Source organism: Ceratotherium simum, chromosome 7 (assembly GCF_057802395.1).
Source record: "Ceratotherium simum simum isolate JZ-2026a chromosome 7, ASM5780239v1, whole genome shotgun sequence".
In the NCBI taxonomy this organism is placed as follows: domain Eukaryota; kingdom Metazoa; phylum Chordata; class Mammalia; order Perissodactyla; family Rhinocerotidae; genus Ceratotherium; species Ceratotherium simum.
Genome location: NC_141906.1, coordinates 55,426,362 through 55,445,248, shown reverse-complemented (window position 1 = coordinate 55,445,248; position 18,887 = coordinate 55,426,362). Strand labels below are relative to the sequence as shown.

At 32.4% G+C, this 18,887-nt stretch overlaps 1 protein-coding gene across 2 annotated transcripts in view; it reads right to left on the bottom strand.

Annotated features, from left to right (window-relative positions):
- The window catches only part of DYNC2H1 (dynein cytoplasmic 2 heavy chain 1), a 293,258-nt gene that overhangs the window by 180,482 nt on the left and 93,889 nt on the right, over nucleotides 1-18,887 (bottom strand). For both annotated transcript variants that reach the window (XM_087433636.1, XM_004427391.3), the window contains exons 56-63: nucleotides 14,833-14,946; nucleotides 14,054-14,214; nucleotides 12,762-12,885; nucleotides 11,825-11,946; nucleotides 9,573-9,659; nucleotides 6,040-6,166; nucleotides 4,368-4,509; nucleotides 3,671-3,780 (exon numbers count right to left, since the gene is read on the bottom strand). In XM_087433636.1, coding sequence (XP_087289762.1) covers nucleotides 3,671-3,780; nucleotides 4,368-4,509; nucleotides 6,040-6,166; nucleotides 9,573-9,659; nucleotides 11,825-11,946; nucleotides 12,762-12,885; nucleotides 14,054-14,214; nucleotides 14,833-14,946 — 987 coding nt within the window. The remainder of the gene's footprint in view (nucleotides 1-3,670; nucleotides 3,781-4,367; nucleotides 4,510-6,039; nucleotides 6,167-9,572; nucleotides 9,660-11,824; nucleotides 11,947-12,761; nucleotides 12,886-14,053; nucleotides 14,215-14,832; nucleotides 14,947-18,887) is intronic.

The window sequence follows — 18,887 nt, the reverse complement described above, 5'->3', positions numbered from 1 at the left end:
GTGACATCTCTACCGGTAGGAAATAAAAGAGAAGCAGATTACAGGAAGTTAGGGAGGAAGAGAAAAGATTATTAGAGTGGATAGCTCCGTTTGCCTACCCTGCATGCCCCACTCAGTGTATTGCTGATGGGATTATCAATCATCTAGTACTGTACAAAACGACAAACAGGTGACTCAAGCTAACTAATCAGAATCCTTTTAGGGGACTGACATAAATGCCAGGGAATGTGGGGTAGGTGAAGACATATCTTTAGTCAGGGAACATAAACTCTGATAATGATGAGCCTGGAATCACCAACGGCCATCCTTAATGCAGGGTGGAGAGAATCCATCTGAGAATGAATCCATCTCTTAAAATGGAGAGAGAAAGAGTGACGTCCTGGTAACACCATTTGAATCCTGAAGCTAGTCCCAATATTTTGAACATCTCAGTTATTTAAAAGTGTAAGTTGCTTTTTTTGCTTAAATGTACTGTACTTGGCCACAGAAAGATTCTTAACTAGAAAAAAAAACAAACAATGATTAATTTAAGGACAGAGTTTGAGCTACCTAGGAAGCTCCAGATAATTATATCTAATAGGGAGTTAGAACTACAGGCCAGGAGCTCAGCATACAGGTCAAAGGCTAGAGATACACAATATCTATTTTAACTCTTCTCTCCTTGGGGAAAAAAAAGATTGGACAGAGGATATTTTTGAAAGAGATTATTTTTAAAACATCTAGGACACTCTACAATTTTATTTTTAATAATATATATTTAATAATAAGAGTAGAAATATATTTTATAAATAAAACTAAAGCCTATCTCTTGATTAGCTAAGGAGAATTACATTAATAGGAATAATCGAAAATAAGTAAGTTTAAACATACACAGAAACACACACACCCACATGTATGACAGGCAGTTTAACAGCACAGACTGGCTAGATGGCAGTGTTTGAATCCTGGCTCTACCACTTGCTAGCGATGTGACCTTGGACAAGGAACTTAACCTTTCTGTGCTTCAATTTCCTTATCTATAAAAGGGATAATACATGTACCTACTAGATAGGGTTGATTCAATGAGGTAAGTGTTTAAGTGCTTTACCTCTATTAATTATTAAATAGTAATACATGCCCAACATAGTAAGTAATGCATAAGTGTTGATTATAATTATTATTTGGGGTTTATTTGAAAAACTTTTCCGTATGTGCTTTACCTTTATAATATCTTTAGACTAATATCAAATTAGTTTGCATTTCCTCAGCATACACTGAATGGCAGGAAAGAAAAATAATTTCAGAAATCCTGAGTAGTTTAAAGAAAACTAATTTGACACTGAAATGTCTATAAATAATAAACTAAATATTCAATACATAGCTTCACAAGAAAAATTTATAATATTGTGAAACTTTAAGAAATTTTTATAATGGTGTGAAATTTAAATTAATCATCTTTTCCACCTCCTTTTTGCATGCTTTTCCATAGTTTCTAGTAGCCTTATGCTCTCCATTATCCACTGAGTCCCAGAATACTAAAAAGATCATAGAATTTATTACCCAAACCAGGACACTTTTGAGAGTAAAAGGAAAACTATTAACAATTACATCAGGACAATAGGTGTAAATCATTTCCCAAGTAATTTAGGATATATGATTTCCATGGATAAGTTCCTCCCCTGCCCCTCAAGGTCATAGGTCATATAAGCTTTTTGCTAATGTAATAAAACTAATTCTTGTTATAAGGCCAATGGTAGATAATTATTTGACTATTTCTTCTCCTAGACAATACATGCACTTCAATAGTTAGCTTAACAAAAATCTGAGAATTTCAAGCACCTTTGTAAGACAAACAAAGGAATAATTTTGAACACAAAAGGCTTTTCTTAGTACCAATAAATGATGGAGTAACCAGAGGCCTGGAATGTGGGAAAGCCTCCACTGAGAGGGAGAATATCAGAAAAGCTCTAGATGTGATACATCTCTGAATCAAAAATACATTCTATTCATCATGCCTGGCCATTTTTTCTCAGGGAAGACGTTCCAGAAACCCAATTTGTATATATTTAGAGTTCTAACTTCACACATGTCACATGGTGATGTTAATGAGAAGATGTTAGAGGCATGTGCTACCCAATCACACCCTTACCTACAGCAGCTTATTCTAAATCTAGTCTACTTCAGAACTGAGGTGGAGTGTTGACCATAATGGTAAATTCACTTCAACAAAATAACAAATGTTTCCAACTAGTTTTTGTTTGGTCATATAAATATTTATAAGTATCTATAAGAAACTTGGCAATATTAAATGCAAAGTAAATCTAAGCTTATTTTAAAAATTAATTTCAAAAACTATTTCCTCTATATTCATCATGAAAGACAATTCAGAATACAAAAGTAAATATTTTCAATTACTACCATCAGTAAAAAATAAAAATTATTGTGATAAATATATTTTTCCCCAAGGCTTACCCCCCAGATTTCCTGTGGAATAAAAAAAGAATACTTAAACTGTGTGTTTTTTAAATCTGCAAATGATTGCTTTCTTGGATTACTGAAAAATGAAGAGGTGATTACAAAATCTTGGGGAAGAAATAACAAATATGGTAAAAAGCACATAGTTTGCTATAATGTAATGAATCTATTTACATACACATTTAGAGTTCTAGATTTGTAATTCTAGTGTGAAAAATAATGATGAAAAATATTTAAAAAATAAATTAAAAAACAAGCCCAATCAAATTAAAGAAAGGCAAAACTGTTTAATCTTTGGTCAGCAACTTGTCTAATGGTTAAGACACGAATGTCATGAGCCAAAGTATACCAGCTGATTAACAGGTCTCATCAAACTAAACTATCCAGGAATGAACAGGGCCCACAATACAAATCCTATGAAACTATGGCTTACGTTACCTAAAGAAGAGCATTTAATGTTCATGCTTTTTTTGAGACTATGGATTTGCAGAATAAGGAAATGGTGTGTGAGCAGAGAGAGGGGCTGCAGAGAGGAAAGAGAAAACTGGCGTTATGGAGTATAAGCTATTGAGATAGAAAGAAGAGAAAAAAAAATCACATTACCAAGGGGGAAAAAATTGTCTTCTAAGCTCCATAACAGAAAGATAAACCAAGTTAATGATAAAAATCAAACTTCATTCAAAGAAACGACTTCCTTGTATATATGATTTGGAATTTGGTTTTCACATTCACTGCTAACAATACTATAATAGTTTCAAGTTTAAACAGTGACTTTTGGGAAACATAAAAATATGCATATGGTCACCTCTAACTTATAACCCACCTCTCACTTATCTCATCTTCACTTTGTATAACTTTGTTTTGCAAAACAAAATAAAATTAAAAAAAAAAATCATGTACTCTAGGTGAAGGAATTATACAACCAAATAAATCAGGTACCCTTAAAATATTTCTATTACTATTAGGAAGTTCAATTTAGAATAGTCTGCCATCAAAATAATGTCACTGTAGTTTATACTTTTGTAGTAAAATAAAAATAAATTATACTGAAAATTATAGATTTACCAACCAAATCATAGATTTTCATTAGCAAAATATTTTCACTTTTATGTAACTAAGAAAAGAATAACTACGAAAGCATAAGAAGTTGAAGAAGGTACCTCCTGGAACAAGCTTCAAAAGAAATACTTCTACTGAGAAAAATACAATTGATTACCTGTAAGATAACAAGAGCATTTTCTATGGAAAGGTCATCTGATGGTAGGCCTTCACTTTTCCAAATTAACTGCTCACTTTCAGTACAAAGAAATCTCCTCAGATCAAATTCTGAAAAGTTAGAGAAATCAATAATACTTCATTACAATGCTATTATACTTGACAAAGGGAAGGGAATAAAATTATTTAAAATATACTCAAACAAAAGTCCCATGACCATCCTTAACATTCAATCCATTCTTTCCCATTTAGCACCAGAAGCTAAGAAAAAAAAAGTTAAAAAAAATGCAAAAGAATGGAACTCAGTTAAATTATATTTCTTCTACTAAATGAATGTTTCACAACTATGACAATTTGTGATAACCACAAAATTCACAAGGTATTTTGGAGTTCCTACATCTCATCTTATGATACGAAATTACTGTAAAAATTAAAGTAATAAAATGTTTAACTGCATTCATGCAATATCAAAAATAATTCAGTGGTCTCAGTTTCATGGAGTGATTTTAGGAATAGAGGAATCACTATAACAAAACAATTCTCAGAACATTTGTAGAATTTGGCAAATCTAAAGTAGCTATGGTATCTTTTAACTTAAGAGAAAATTTTCCTCATTTAAAAGAAGCAAAATGACAAAAATCAAAAGATGCATTTTTGGTATATTGAAATTTCAAATTCATGAATAACTAAATACAAACTTTCAAGACAAGCTGACTTGGTCCATTCTTCCAAACAGGTTTTTCTCAGATCCTCAGGAGCAGCAGAAAGATATGTAATAAATGCAGCAGCTAGTTGAGCTCTTTTAGGAAGAGTAGCTAATTCCTCTGTTATCTCTGCAACCTGGAAAAAAGAGAGAGAATGATGTATGAATATGTTCTAACATAGAAAAAAAATGACAGCTTCATAAATTAGAGTTTTGACTGTAGAAAAAAAATCATTTATTGGTTTAAAGTAGTCACCCCTGTCTTGAATACAATTGTCAAAACGTAAACATATCAAGACTTCAGACCCTGATATTAAAAAAATGTAGGAAATCCCAAAATATTTGTAAAGATGAACATATTTTGTCATTGATAGTTCCTAATGATTCTAATGAAAGCAGAACTTTTATCCCAATCACAGTTAAATATTGTGAATTAGCGTCACTTTGTAAAATATGATTAAGATGCAGAGAGTACGAGCAAAGGCACAAAACAGACAAAGCACAGAGACGCATTAGTTAAAAGCACAGTGTGGCTAAAGCACAAGCAGAAAGAGCAGCAACACAGATCAATGAAAAAAGGGAAGTCAGAGTTGACTGGAGGCAGGAAGACTGTGGAAGGTTTCCCACGCCATGCAAAGGGTCTTTTGTTTTAACCTGTGGTAATAATGAGCCATTGAAAGCGTTTAAACAGGGCAGTGAGTAACGTAATGAGACTCAGTTTTAGAAAGATAATTCAGCTGACAAATGAAGAAGAAACCAGATTAAGGGGTCAGATAGGAGAAAGACAAGTGAGGAGAATTAAGGCAAAAAAAAGAAAAGGATTGGCATTAAGGATAGAAGACAAATGAGGGATACTTGCAAACGAAACAAAGAAGAGTCTAAGACAACCATGTTTTTAGTTTTGACGCCTAGAAGAAAGATGCCTTATGAAAGAGAGGAAATATGAGAGATTTGGGATGAGAAAAACACGTAATTTAGACATGTTGTGCTTGAGTTCCTGAGACAGTTAAATGCAAAAATCTAAAGTGTAGTTGGAAATACGAATTTAAAACTCAGCAGTCTAGAAATATAGCTCTGGTTAGCATCATAGTATAGGTGATATTCTTAAGACTGGATGAGATAATCTGAGAATAGTTGCAGAGAAAGGAGCCAAGGAAGGGAATACTAAGGGCAATCAAACATTATTGGATGAGCAGATGAGGAGAATCCAGTGGAGGGTTATAGGGGCATCTAACTGGTTAAAGAAAAAAAACAAACAAAAAACCAAGAGACAATACTTTAACAAAGTCAAAATAACAGAGTATTTCAAGAAGAAATAAATGCCTAACAATGTCAAATCCTAAGATTCCTGTCCTGGTAAAGGTAAATTCAAAAAATCTCTAAAGAGTACTAAATTTTCCATTAACTCATTTTCATCCCTACCCTTCCCCTCAGTAACACAGATAACTAAGAGAGGAATAGGTTGCTTTATCTAAAATTCTTATGAAGACATTTTGCTTAAAGATTAATTCACATAATGGCCATTAATATTTAGATCATTTATCTTAAGCCAGCTAAAAGGTAATGGATATTTCTCTCTTTTTTATTTTTTTTAACAAATACATTACATTATAGATTTCCTTTGTTTTAAAGGAAGCCTCTTCATGACTTCTCCCTCCCAAACAAACCTGTGCATTCCATCTCTTGTGTTCTCTATCGAGCTGATTAATTAAGACTTCTGCAGCTTTAATTGTTTCTTGGGCTTTGCTTACTTCAGCTTCAAGTTTGGCAGCTTCTGAAGTCCTGCTCTGAAATCTGTGAAAACAAAATTTAATCAAAGGCAAAGAGATTTAACAGAGATTTGATTAAATTATCCTTAGGTAGTAAAGTGACCTTTTATATGAGAATTTAATCAATGATAATACTGATAATATTTGTGTCCAAAATATCATTAATAGAACAGACACATATACCGGCACATATTTAAAGTGTAGCCTTCTCACAGGGCCTTGATGCTCTACCACATTATGTACAAACTTCTCCTTAGGACATTCAAGGCCTTGTCATAAGAGATCCAATCTACCTTTTCAGTTTTATTTCATTCTATTCCAGTCCAGATATGTCAACATCTGAAGAATTTTATATTCTCAGAAAATGCCCTATCCTTCATCTGCTGTGCCCTTCTTCAGGATGTTCCATTTGCCTACATCTTCCAGCCCCCTTCCTTATCCCTACCTCACTCCTCACTCTAACTCCCTCAAACATCTACCTATCAAAAATATAAACAAAATTTGAAAACTCACCTCAAATACCCAGTCCATTATATATATTCCATCCCTATACGCCCATTTGCCAAAGTTTATAACTTTTGTTTTAAATCATTTTCCTTAAAAAATACTTGTGGCCCAGCCCTAGTAGCCTAGTGGTTAAGTTTGGCACACTCCAACGTTGGTGGCCCAGGTTCGGTTCCTAGGCGTGGAGATACACCCTTTGTCAGTGGTCATGCTGTGGTGGTTGCTCACATACAAAATAAAGGAATATTGGCAACGGATTTTAGCTCAAGGTGAATCTTCCTCAGCAAAAAAAAATATACATATACTTGTACAAATTTATTATGTTATTAAATAGAATAGTAATATTTCACAGGATTACTTAGTCCTTCAACAAATGTGTAAATGCCTACAAGATGCCCAGGATTATGCTATGCATCAAGTGCGTGCACACACACACACACACACACACACACACAATAGCATGTCATTTAATTCTCAGAACAACAGTTCAAAATAAGTATTATAATCCTCATTTTACAAATATGGAAACTTAGATCCAAAAAGATTATTGCACAGGTCTCACCAATAATCAGTAGAGATTCTAAAATTCATATACAGGTGTGTCCGATATTAAGTTCCATGCACTTTACAGTACATTTTATTGCCTCTCTAAGTGTCCTATTCCTTCCTCCCCTAGACATAAAACTCTAGAACTGAGTTGTCCAATACAGTAGCCACTAGCCACATATGGCTATTTAAATTTAAATTAGTTAAAATGAAATAAAATTTAAAATTCAATTTCTCAATCTTCTCACCCACATTTCAAGTGCTCAGGAGCGACATATCACTAGTGGCTATCACAGTGGATAGCGTAGATCATAGAACATTTCCATCATCTCATAAAGTTCCATTGGACAGCACTGCTCTAGATCCAGAAACAGAGACTACAACTTCATTCACCTCAACAATTCATACCACACCTTATACATGGTTTTGAAATAAATATTTGCTGAATTAAATTGACTTGTATATTTCTGTACAAATTATGTTAAAAATAGCAAATGTCTCCTTAACTCTGTCAAATTAGAATCTAAAAATTGATAGACTATGCTTGTTGTTCAACTCTCCTATTCTTTGTAAATACACAAGAAAATAAGATTGTCATTTACAACCTAGCGTCAATTAAATCTTAATTAAGGATCATGATAAGTAACTGCATGTTAACCAGCATTAATTCATCCTTGATAATGACTCCAAAATGGAAAATGTCATTCTGTTTTACTTAAAATTAAAAGTTAATTCTGAAGGTTTTCATAATAATCCTTTCAAACTATTGGTAGTATGGTGTAGTGATTAAGAACAGGAACTTTATGGAGTTAGACAAATCTAGGATCTCATGCTAGCGTAGTCATTTACTAGCTGCTCAACTTAGGCAAATAAACGTTTCTAATTTTCAGCTTTCCACTCTGCAAAATAGAAGATGTAAAGTGCCTAACGCAATACCTGACACATGCAAATGACTAATAAATGGAATTGAAACATTGCTACCATATGCTAAATAGTCAATAAAAATTTGACAATCAGTTGAATATTGTGTACTGATTCTGACCATATGACAATGGAAAGACTACACCGTTTTCGTTATACTTCTGTAATTATACCTGGAAGAAAATTATGTGATTTCTTTCCTATATCTCTAACATAAAAAATATTCAGGAATATTGACAATACTGGATTTATGGGTTTGAGGTTTTCTTGTTGGTTTGTTTTTTTCTCTATAAGTAAATATATACAAATATAAATAGAGATAATTGTTTCCTGACTATATGGAGAAAAAAATTCACAGTTTTTATTTGATAAATTTCTTTCTTGGCATAACAATTTGTATTTCTTCCATAATAAAAAAAGGAAATGTAACACACCACTTGAAAGAAAAAATACGTGTTTATAGAAAAATTTTAGTCTCATAAAACTGAAAGCAAATGATAACATATACTATATTTAATCACATATTCTCCAGTTTTCCAACCTTGACAATTTTTAAAGGAAAATGCTCCCACATTTATAATAACTGTCACACCAATATTTTCTATCCTATAATAAATAGCAATCATAGGAACGCAGAGGTACATGAAAGGTTTTAAGATTAATAATATTCATAAATGGTCCTTAAATTTGAATATAATATTCGCATGAAGGAATATTTTTTTCAACACAAAAAAGTACAAAGTTAAAAGGACAGAATTCTTTTAACATGATCAAGTACTCTCAGGAAGATTATAGAATAGGTGGTCCTATAGTATCATCTGAAATAAAGGAGTCTAAAATCTTAAAGTCAGGGCCCGCCCCATAGCCTAAAGGTTAAGTTCGGTGTGCTCTGCTTTGGTGGCCCAGGTTCACAGATTCAGATCCCAGTCGTGGACCTACACCACTCACTGGCAGCCACGCTGTGGTGGCAACCCACATACAAAATATAGGAAGATCGGCACAGATATTAGCTCAAGGAGAATCTTCCTCAAGCAAAAAGAAGAAGATTGGTAACAGATGTTTGCTCAAGGAAATCTTCCTCAGCAAAAAAAATTAATTAATTAATTAAAAAATAAAATAAAGTCAAAATAATAAAGAAATTAGAATACCAAATGTAAACAGTCTCAGCATTAACTCATTACATTGAATTCATCTTTACATTTAATTACATTAATTCCTCAATTTTCCAATGCTTGGGAATATATATAGTGATAGCTATACAAATGGAGATTTAAAATATTTTTGTTCTTACCAAAAAAAATTTTTTAAAGGAAAATTTTCTACATTATTTTACAGCCTTCCCCATTGTGGAGTGATAAATCACAAAAATAAGTGAAAATAGTGATTATAACCAAGATTTTCAAAATTAAAAAATCAGTTAAGGTATGTTTTCAATATCCAAAAGACATTTTAAAACTTACTTCTCTTTGAGTTCTGAAACTTTTTGACCAACAGAATTAAGAAGCTCCTCTAGTTTCCTTTTTCTGTCTTCAGTTTTCTTCAAATTTCTAAAATATAATTCAATTTTATAAAAGTGATTCTATTTTAGATATCAACAAAAAGCAGGAACACCATCTTAAAATGTAATCTGGCAGTAAATAAATGACAATGAAGACTGTTAATAATTCAGTAGTTATAATACCTTTACTTACAATTTGATTTGAAAAGCTATGCTAAAATTAAAAGTATTCACTGACCTAACCATACCACTTTCAGGACTCTATTTTTAAAAACATTTGTGCATGTAGATTTCTGGATAAAAATGGTGGAGCAAACATATTCATTTATCTTTGATCCCTTCTAAAACCCTACCAAAATAAAACCAAAGGAATAAAGAAGATATACATGCACAAGGATAAACAGAATGAAAGAGAAAAGGAGTAATTTTAATAAAATTTGAAAGGTGATAACCGACATGCCAGAATGTAAAAAGCCATAAGTTAAATGACTGCAGGAAGAGAAGCCAAAAGAAACATTTCAAAATGCTCAGGAAATGTAGACAACAGGTATCTCTGAAGATAATAATAGAAGTAAATACAGAGGATTGTTCAATAGTCAATATTATAAAGAGTTTGACCTCAGATTCCCTCTTCCACTGACAGCAGACTATCCTCTTAACACATCCCTGGAGTCAAGCTTATACCCCTCACCCACCCCCATCTACCCTCACCCACACTCTAGGCAGAAGCTATGGGGATTCTTCTAGAGAAATGACTGACCTCCTCCCCTGTAAAATACCCACAAATATTGAGAGGTTGCCATCAAATAGCTGGTCACTGTGCACTGCACAAATCAACTGGAGGGTTTGTCAAAACACGGACTTAAGGCCTCATCCCCAGCATAACTGATTCACTAAGTCTGGATGGAGCTCAAAAATGTGCACTTTTAACAAGTTCCCCGGTGATGCTGATGCTGCTGGTTTAGGGACCACTGCAGTAAAATAAGGCCTTCAAAATTGTGAGATTAAACTATTTCTAGCCTAGTATTCTAAACCCAGCACAATTACTGATCACATATAATGGTATAAATATAGATAATTTTAGACATGCAAGATCTCAAGATATTTTTCATCCCATATACCCTTTCTTAGGAAGCTAATATGGAGGATGCTTTCTAGAAAAATGAAGGACTAAACTAAGAAAGAAAGACAGGGATCCATAATAAAAGAATACAATTAGAAAAGAGACAAAGGTAATCTCCACAATAATGGTGAAGCAAAATCTTAAGATAATAGCTGTCAACTGCAGGCCTAGGGAAGAACTAATCCACATCGGAAGGAGGACAAAAGGCTCTAGGAGGGATAATGCTAAGAAAAAACAAATAGAACACACACATTCCGAATATGTTTTAGAGTTTGACAAAAAGACTGCGGATAAATATGTGATATGTAAATAGAAAAAAATGATCAATTGAAAAAAATAAAGCAATTATTAATATTAAGAATAACAAAAAGGTATATAAGAAAGTATACTCATAAAACATGATATGTCTCAGCTGTGAAAAATATTTATGTAGTCAAAGTAATATAAACATTTGATATGATTTAACACAAAAATTTCATATAATTATATTGAGAAAATTAAGAAGATTAGGCAGCTAAAAATCTCCTTGTCCAGAATGAGAACAGATAATGTCAAAAACTGAACAATCAAGAAGATAATACACCTCTTAGCCTACATATAGAACAAATGAAATTAAAATAATAACAGCAAACTGAAATTTTAAGCTCCAAAAGTAAATGGTTAAAATTTCCCCCTACCTGCCCAGATAATGTTTTAGAAAATACATACTAAACATTTCCTAGAACTTAGAAGGAGAAAACAAATATAAAAGCCCTCAATTTCCAAAACCTACTTTTGGTACTTTAATATTATTCCTTTACAAAACTTTAGATCTTTCCGAAAGCACTTCTACCAACGCATCCTTCCAATAACATAATAATGGTAAGAAAAAAAAAATGAGTTGGTTCTGTTATCTGTCTCCTTCTAATTGCTTTTTCTTCTTTTGGTCTGTTTAATATTTAATTTGTATTTAATTGACTCATTTTATATGCTTTAACATTGTGAGGTGTCTTTTTAGATATAGACAAGAAATAAATCCTAACATAATTCAGCCATAAAATTGATGAAAATAAATAAAGGTTAGAGTTGTTTATATTTTATATTTCACTTACAATTCTAATCCTGCCTGTTCAGTTTCCAAAGGCTGAATTCGTTCCAAGACGTGGGAATACTGCACATTTGCTTTAACCCAGGCAGCCAAAGGAGCAGCAGCAGTGCTGGCACGCTTCGCATTCTGGAAAAATCCATCAGAAGTTATCCAGCAATCTAACTTCATTTCAGATAAAAGCAAAGTTAATTCTAGTATTCTTTACTTAAGTACTTATTTAATAATTTATCTCCCAAAATGAAGTTTTGGGTTTATAGCTAAAATAAGGTGAATTGCTATTTTGATTAAGATACTCTCTACTTTTTTCTTCAAAATAAATATTTTTGAACCACACACAATCTTTAATATAATGATATTTTATTAATCTGCGTACATAAGTACGCAGTCACATTTCTAATGAATATACATCTGTCCACAACAATGTTCAAGCATCAGTTCTTTCTCTTCTATACACGGGCTACATCTTTATTACATAAAAGCAACTTTGTGTCAAAGAAGATCTACATAACATTTTGAATAAGGGATCCAAAAAAATACCAGAATCATGGAATTTAAACTATTCACTGAAATTAGACGCAAGTATTCTAACACAGATTCTGTTATATTATGACAAGTATACAGTAAGAAAGAAAAGCATACCAGGCAAGTTGGAAGTTAAGAAATGATAAACTGGGAACTCACCATTGGATAGCCAATAGTAAGATTCAAAAACCCCTTAAGATAATAAATCTGCACCCCCTGCCCCCAACAAATCTGGATTCTAGTTTACCTAATTCTGCTGGTGAATGCTTCCTACCTATAATAACTTCAGCTTATTTTTTTTTTTAACTTTTAGTTTTTAGGCAATCTAAACAATCAATAACGAAAAGTCATCCCATTTTAACAAGCAGAATATTATATAGTATAGAAAGGGAATTTATGGCATAATTGTTAAAAATTACCTTTGGGTCAAAAGATCCTTTATTTTTAAAAAGAAGTTCTTCAACACTCTCTCTTATTTCCCTTGGAATATTTCGTGCATCAAAGGTTGCTATATCCTCTCTCACGCCTCTTTTGGCAAGGAAACTAAAATTAAAGCATATAACTTCAAATGAGGCTAAATAAAATTTGCTATTTCTGCCAAAAATACCAATTTAACAAATAGTGTATGCAATACCTTCGATCTATTAGTTAACAAAAAAATAGGATACTAAAGTATGTAAGTTTCTAAAGTACTATCCATCATTTTTTATAGACAACAAGGAGGAACTCCAAAACGATGCACAACAGTTTTTCTAATGTTCTGGAATACCCGGGAGCAGTGAAATGAAGGAATTCCAATTCTACCCACATCCCCTTATGTGAACTACTGGGTACTCACATGTTCTAAGCTATGCAAGACAATTTTCTGACACTTTTCTAAGAAAGTTATTTAAAGTACTCCCTCAACTCAAATCTCTTCTCCCATCTCCAAATAGAAAAAGGACTCTACTATTAACCTAAATCCTAAAACGGAATTGAATATCAGCATTAACTACAATACCATTGCTATATTGTGAAACCTGAAGCTGTATGGTTGCATATTTAGTTAATACTCAGCCTTTTGTCTTCTAGTGTACATCTCTCTAGTATTATTTATGGGGCTTGCTCTTTCTCTGTCTCTGCCAAGACTACAAGACTCTGAGAATAATGACTATATTTTCCTCATCGGTAAATCACAGTAAACATAATGCTCTGTACCATGGGAGGACCAAAAAAATGAGGATATTTAGATGCTCTTAAAGATTTTAAGGCATTCTTTTTCTCCTCTTTTGACACTTCTTTTTTTTTTTTTTGTGAGAAAGATCAGGCCTGAGCTAACATCCATGCCAATCCTCCTCTTTTTCTGCTGAGGAAGACTGGCCCTGAGCTAACATCCACGCCCATCTTCCTACACTTTATATGGGACGCCGACACAGCATGGCCTGACAAGCAGTGCATTGGCGCGCGCCGGGGATCTGAAACTGGGCTGCCAGCAGCGGAGTACGCACACTTAACTGCCTACGCCAGGGGGTCGGCCCCTCTTTTGACACTTCTAACCATCACTTTTGGAGAAAGGAAAATACAGATCTTGATATATGACTGCATAGAATATCTTGAAATATCAGGGCAAAGTGTGTAACCAGGCAATTAGTCAAAGTTTAGTTTCAGAAGCAATATGAGAAATATTTTAAAATATGAAATAATAACATTTTTCACAAATTCAAAAACTTACCTTTTCATGCTCACCCAGGATGTATCAAAGATACCCATCAATCTTAAAACTCCTTCAAGAATGTCTCTGATTACATCAGGTGGCATACGCAATGAGCGAATTTCTGAAAGAGATTCCGGCTTAATGTTTCCAACTGCTAGTTTAGCTTCATTGACCAGAGGCTAAAAGACAAAAAGGGGCATTTTTACTTTCAAAAAATATAATTGAAAAAAAAAAAAAATATATATATATATATTTGAAAAAATCATTAACTCTTTACAAATTATTGAATATTTGTCATTTTATTAAAAATGACTCTAGTCACTAATATCCTTTCTTTTCAAATATCAAAATGCTTTAAAACACACAAAGTACAAAACGTTCAAGTTAAGAAAGTAAGAGTTCTTGCCACCATAACTGCGACAGTCAACTTGGAAAATCTAATTTGTTTTGAGACAATGTGCCGTTTTCAAGAGGCTCTGTATATTGTAAAACTAGTTGGCTAATTCTTGAGAAAAAGAGCCTAAGAGTTTGTCTTAATTTACCTATGATACATTTTTTTCTTCTACAGTCAAAATAACATAATTCATGGAAAACAAAGATTATTTTTAATTCTCATCAGTTAATTTGCTTCTCCTGGCATATTTTCCTTCCTGCTTCTATTTATAAACAATATTCTGGTTGAAAGCGACATTTAATCATATTATTAGAAAATAACGAGGAAATAATGCTTAAATTCGTATAGACAATTGGTAGTCAAAAATGTAAAGGCCTTACAATGTTTCCTTTTGTTAACTTACCTGTACTTCTTTTAATTCATCATCAATTTTACTTTTTCTTTCTTCAATTTTAATGGCTTCTTCTGCTATTTTGTGCTTTAGTCTTTCAAGTTCTGTCTTTTGCTCACTAGCGTCCTATAGGAATATTTAAATGGCATTTCAATCACTTGTAATGTACTCAATATTTAAAAGCATGATACCAAAAATATGTTATTTTAAAATGATATTTTCTATGAAATGTTTTTCTACTGTTAATTGACATGAGACTCTAAAATGCCTGGGAAACCAAAGATATAATTTACTCTATATTTACTATCAGCAAGTTTCTATGCTTTATTTGTTTTATTTTTTTCTAAATAGCAAAGCAGTAAATGTTTATTATATAAAAATCATACAAGTCAGTAATGCATAATTTAGAAAGTGATCATATTACACATTTAACACTTACAACAAACAACCCAGAGAGGTTAGTACTGTTATGTTCATTTCATAAACAAGAAAATTAAAAATAAATTCTGCTATAACTCTAATAATAGAGACTAATAATTGTTAGAGACTACAGTATATTAGAAGTTTGTGTTTCTATACTTTATTTTAGATAAAAATTAACTGAAATCATGACACAATAATATGATGGCAAACATACGAACAAAAATTAGTAAAGATTCAAAGAACACTAAAGTATATATCAATCACATGAACTCTTTGCTTATAAATGCAAAAATCAAGGGTCCTACATAGGTAAAAAGCGCTTGAATATTACGAATGTTTATATTTGGGTTATTTATACTAATTGAAAAACCAAAGAGGAAATTTGTCAAGAAACCTTTCAAGAGTCCTTACAACAGTGTTTCTCAACCATATTAGAATCATTCAGGGAGCTTAAAAACTTAATGGCTTGTGCGCTATTGCCAAATATTTGATATACTTAATGTGAGTGTAGCTAGGGCACAGAAATTTTAAAGACATCTTAGGTGGTTCCAATCTATAGCCAAAATTGAGAATCACTGAACGAATCAACTTTTCCTTATATCCCACTCTGACCTTCGGGTACCTTATAAACCAGCTCAACTGGAATTTCCCATATTCCACGAGCATTTCTACCTTTTTATCTCTACTATCACTCCTCAATCGGGAAAGTTATTTTCTCCATCTCCACTCATCAAAATCTTCCTTAAAGGCTCCGCTTATGTGTTCCTTCTTTTATTAACTTGCTATTCCAATTGGAAGTTAAGCCTATTCTGCATTCTTATAGCATTTAGTTTGTACTTTCCTTATGTCACAAACCCAGACCTGCAAGCTTTAGAAGTCGCATGGTTTGTATGTAAGCTGTCTCAACAGATTGTACCTTTTTTACAAAATAACATAAATGTCTGCTATCTATAATTAAGAAAAATTATTAACTTATAATTTGAGATGCAGAGTTATTCTTCTGAGTCTCTGCTAGGCAACACAATTAGCTATGGTCTTAGAAAAATCTCTTCTCAGAACAACCTAGAGAAAGAACAGCATAGTAGTCAACGTATATTACTAATGTTCACTAGTTGGAGAGTACACAGGCACTCACAGTGCTGAATATTTCCTTTGGTAAATATACAATCATCAACAGTATTATCCTTTATGTAACTTTCAACTTTTTTCATATTTCAAACTACTCTTCAAAGGTAAAAAGTTTTTGACAAATATTTTTTAACAATAAAAATGGCTGGCTGCTTTAAATAAATATGCATATTAATTTGGTTCCAAAATGCCTTGAGAAAAAAATTATGCTAAAGTTTTACAGTATGAAAATTACATTTGATTTTCTGATATATTACTTACCAGGTCAGGTACTCAATAAAATTATCCTGGAAACACTGAATGTGTACATAACCATGAATTATCTGGAAATGTTACTGCTTTTGAAAATTTCCCATATGCCAATAGATTTATTTTGACATATCAGGTGAAATCTTCTTTTGATTATGTCATTCAAACCAGTCTGGACAATCCTCTTATGAAGCTCACAATACATAACTCCCCTTCCTACTCAGATTTCCAATGAAGATGACCAGACGTAAAAGGCAAGTTTCTTTTGTGAATAAGTGAGAATAAAGTAACCAAGCAAGAAAAAATAAATAATAAAATACATTTGAGAAAAATAAAATTTCATAAAATATCCTCTGAGAGCTAAGTGGAGATACTGCAACAATGAAACAAACAACAAAAAAGACACTGCCAAAAAGAAATATTTAGAGGTTAAAAAAATCTCCTGAGAAATAATATGAAAACAGAAATGAAAAACTCAATAGGAGAACTAGAAAATAAAGTCGAGGAAATTTTGAAGAAAGTACAGCAAAAAGAGAAGAAAAAAAGGTAAGAAAATTAGAGAACCAGACCAGGAAGCCCAAAGTCCAAATAATAAGAATTCCAAAAAGTGAGAACAAAGAAATGGAGGGAAAGGAATTATCAACAGAATAATTGAAGGAAATTTCCCAGAAATGAAGGAGATAAGTTTTCAGGTGGCAAGAACTCACAGTGAATGAAAATAAACCTAAACCAAGGCAGATCATAACTTTCAGAACAATGAAAACAAAGAACTAAAATATTTCAAGAGAGGGAAAAAAACAGGTTATCTCAAAAGGATCAGGAATTAAAATAGTTTTTGAGTGTTTTAATCACAATGACAGAAGCTAGAAGAAAATGAAACAATTCCATCAATGTCCTGAAGAAAATATATTCCAACCTAGAAAACTATTCCCAGCACCAAATAATCAACCAAGGACAGAGCAGAAGGTTCATAAACGTGTGATCTCAAAGTTTATCTCCCACATATAAGCTTTCTCAAGAAGCTTTCGGGGATAGACTCCACAGAAATAAGGGAGTAGACCAGATGATGATGAAGAATGATCTCAGGATAGCAGCTGTGACCAGGCAAAGAGGCATCCAGTTCAGAATGAAACAAGTTGGAAGGCTCTATGAGAGGATGCTTTAGGCGGCTGAAGAAAATTACAGAATAGCTGATGTTTTTTGAAGTCTCGAAAGAATATTAAGAAAAAAATTTTAAATATGCAGTTCATAGAGTCATACCACTCCCCTTCCTGACTAACAGAAGACTGGAGAAAAGGTTACTTTTCAGAGAAGCTCTGGATGGGATTACCAGGCACAGCTAAGGACTAAGATGAGGCCTCATACTGAAAACAAGGGGATTACTTTCTTGATAACTAATGATGTTGAGCATCTTTTCATCTATTTACTGGCCTTCTATATGTATTCTTTTCATGGAAGATACGTTCAAATCTCTTGCCCATTTTGAAACTGGATTGTTTGTTTTATTATTATTGAGTTGTAATAGTTTCTATATATTCTGGATACAAGTCATTTATCAGATATATATGTTTTGTAAATAATTTCTCCAGTCTGTGACTTGTCTTTTCATTTTCTTCAGAATTTATTTCAAAGGGCAGAAGTTTTTAATTTTGATGAAATCCAATTTATCAATTTTTTCTTCTATTTTAGTATGACATCTAAGAAATCTTTGCCTTATTCAACATCATAAAGATTTTCTCCTTTGTTTTCTTCCAAAGTTTTATAAGTTTATGCTGTACAATTAGATCTATGATCCATATCAAGTTAATTTCATATAAGTTGTAAGGTAAAGGTCTCTACATGGACATCCAAACATTCCAGCACCATTTTTTTAAAGGACTATCCTTTCTCCATTTAATTGGCATTTTTGTATAAAATCAATTGGCCATGTATGTGTAAGTCTATTTCTGGTCTCCATAGTGTTCCATGATCTATATGTCTATCACTACACCAATATCACACTGCCTTGATTACTGTAGCTTTACAGTAAGGCTTTAAATCATAAGCCCTCCAACTTTATTATTTTTAAGACTTTTTGCACCATTTACTTTTATTGTGATATATAAATACTAGTCTCATAAATATTGAAGTTAATTTAAATAAAAGAGGCATTAGACTTAAAGTAAGGTTAAAGTCACCAACATGGAGATGGGGAAACATATTTGATACATAATCAAGGAGGTAAAATTAACAGAATTTAACGATTCACTAGATATAAGGATTGAGGG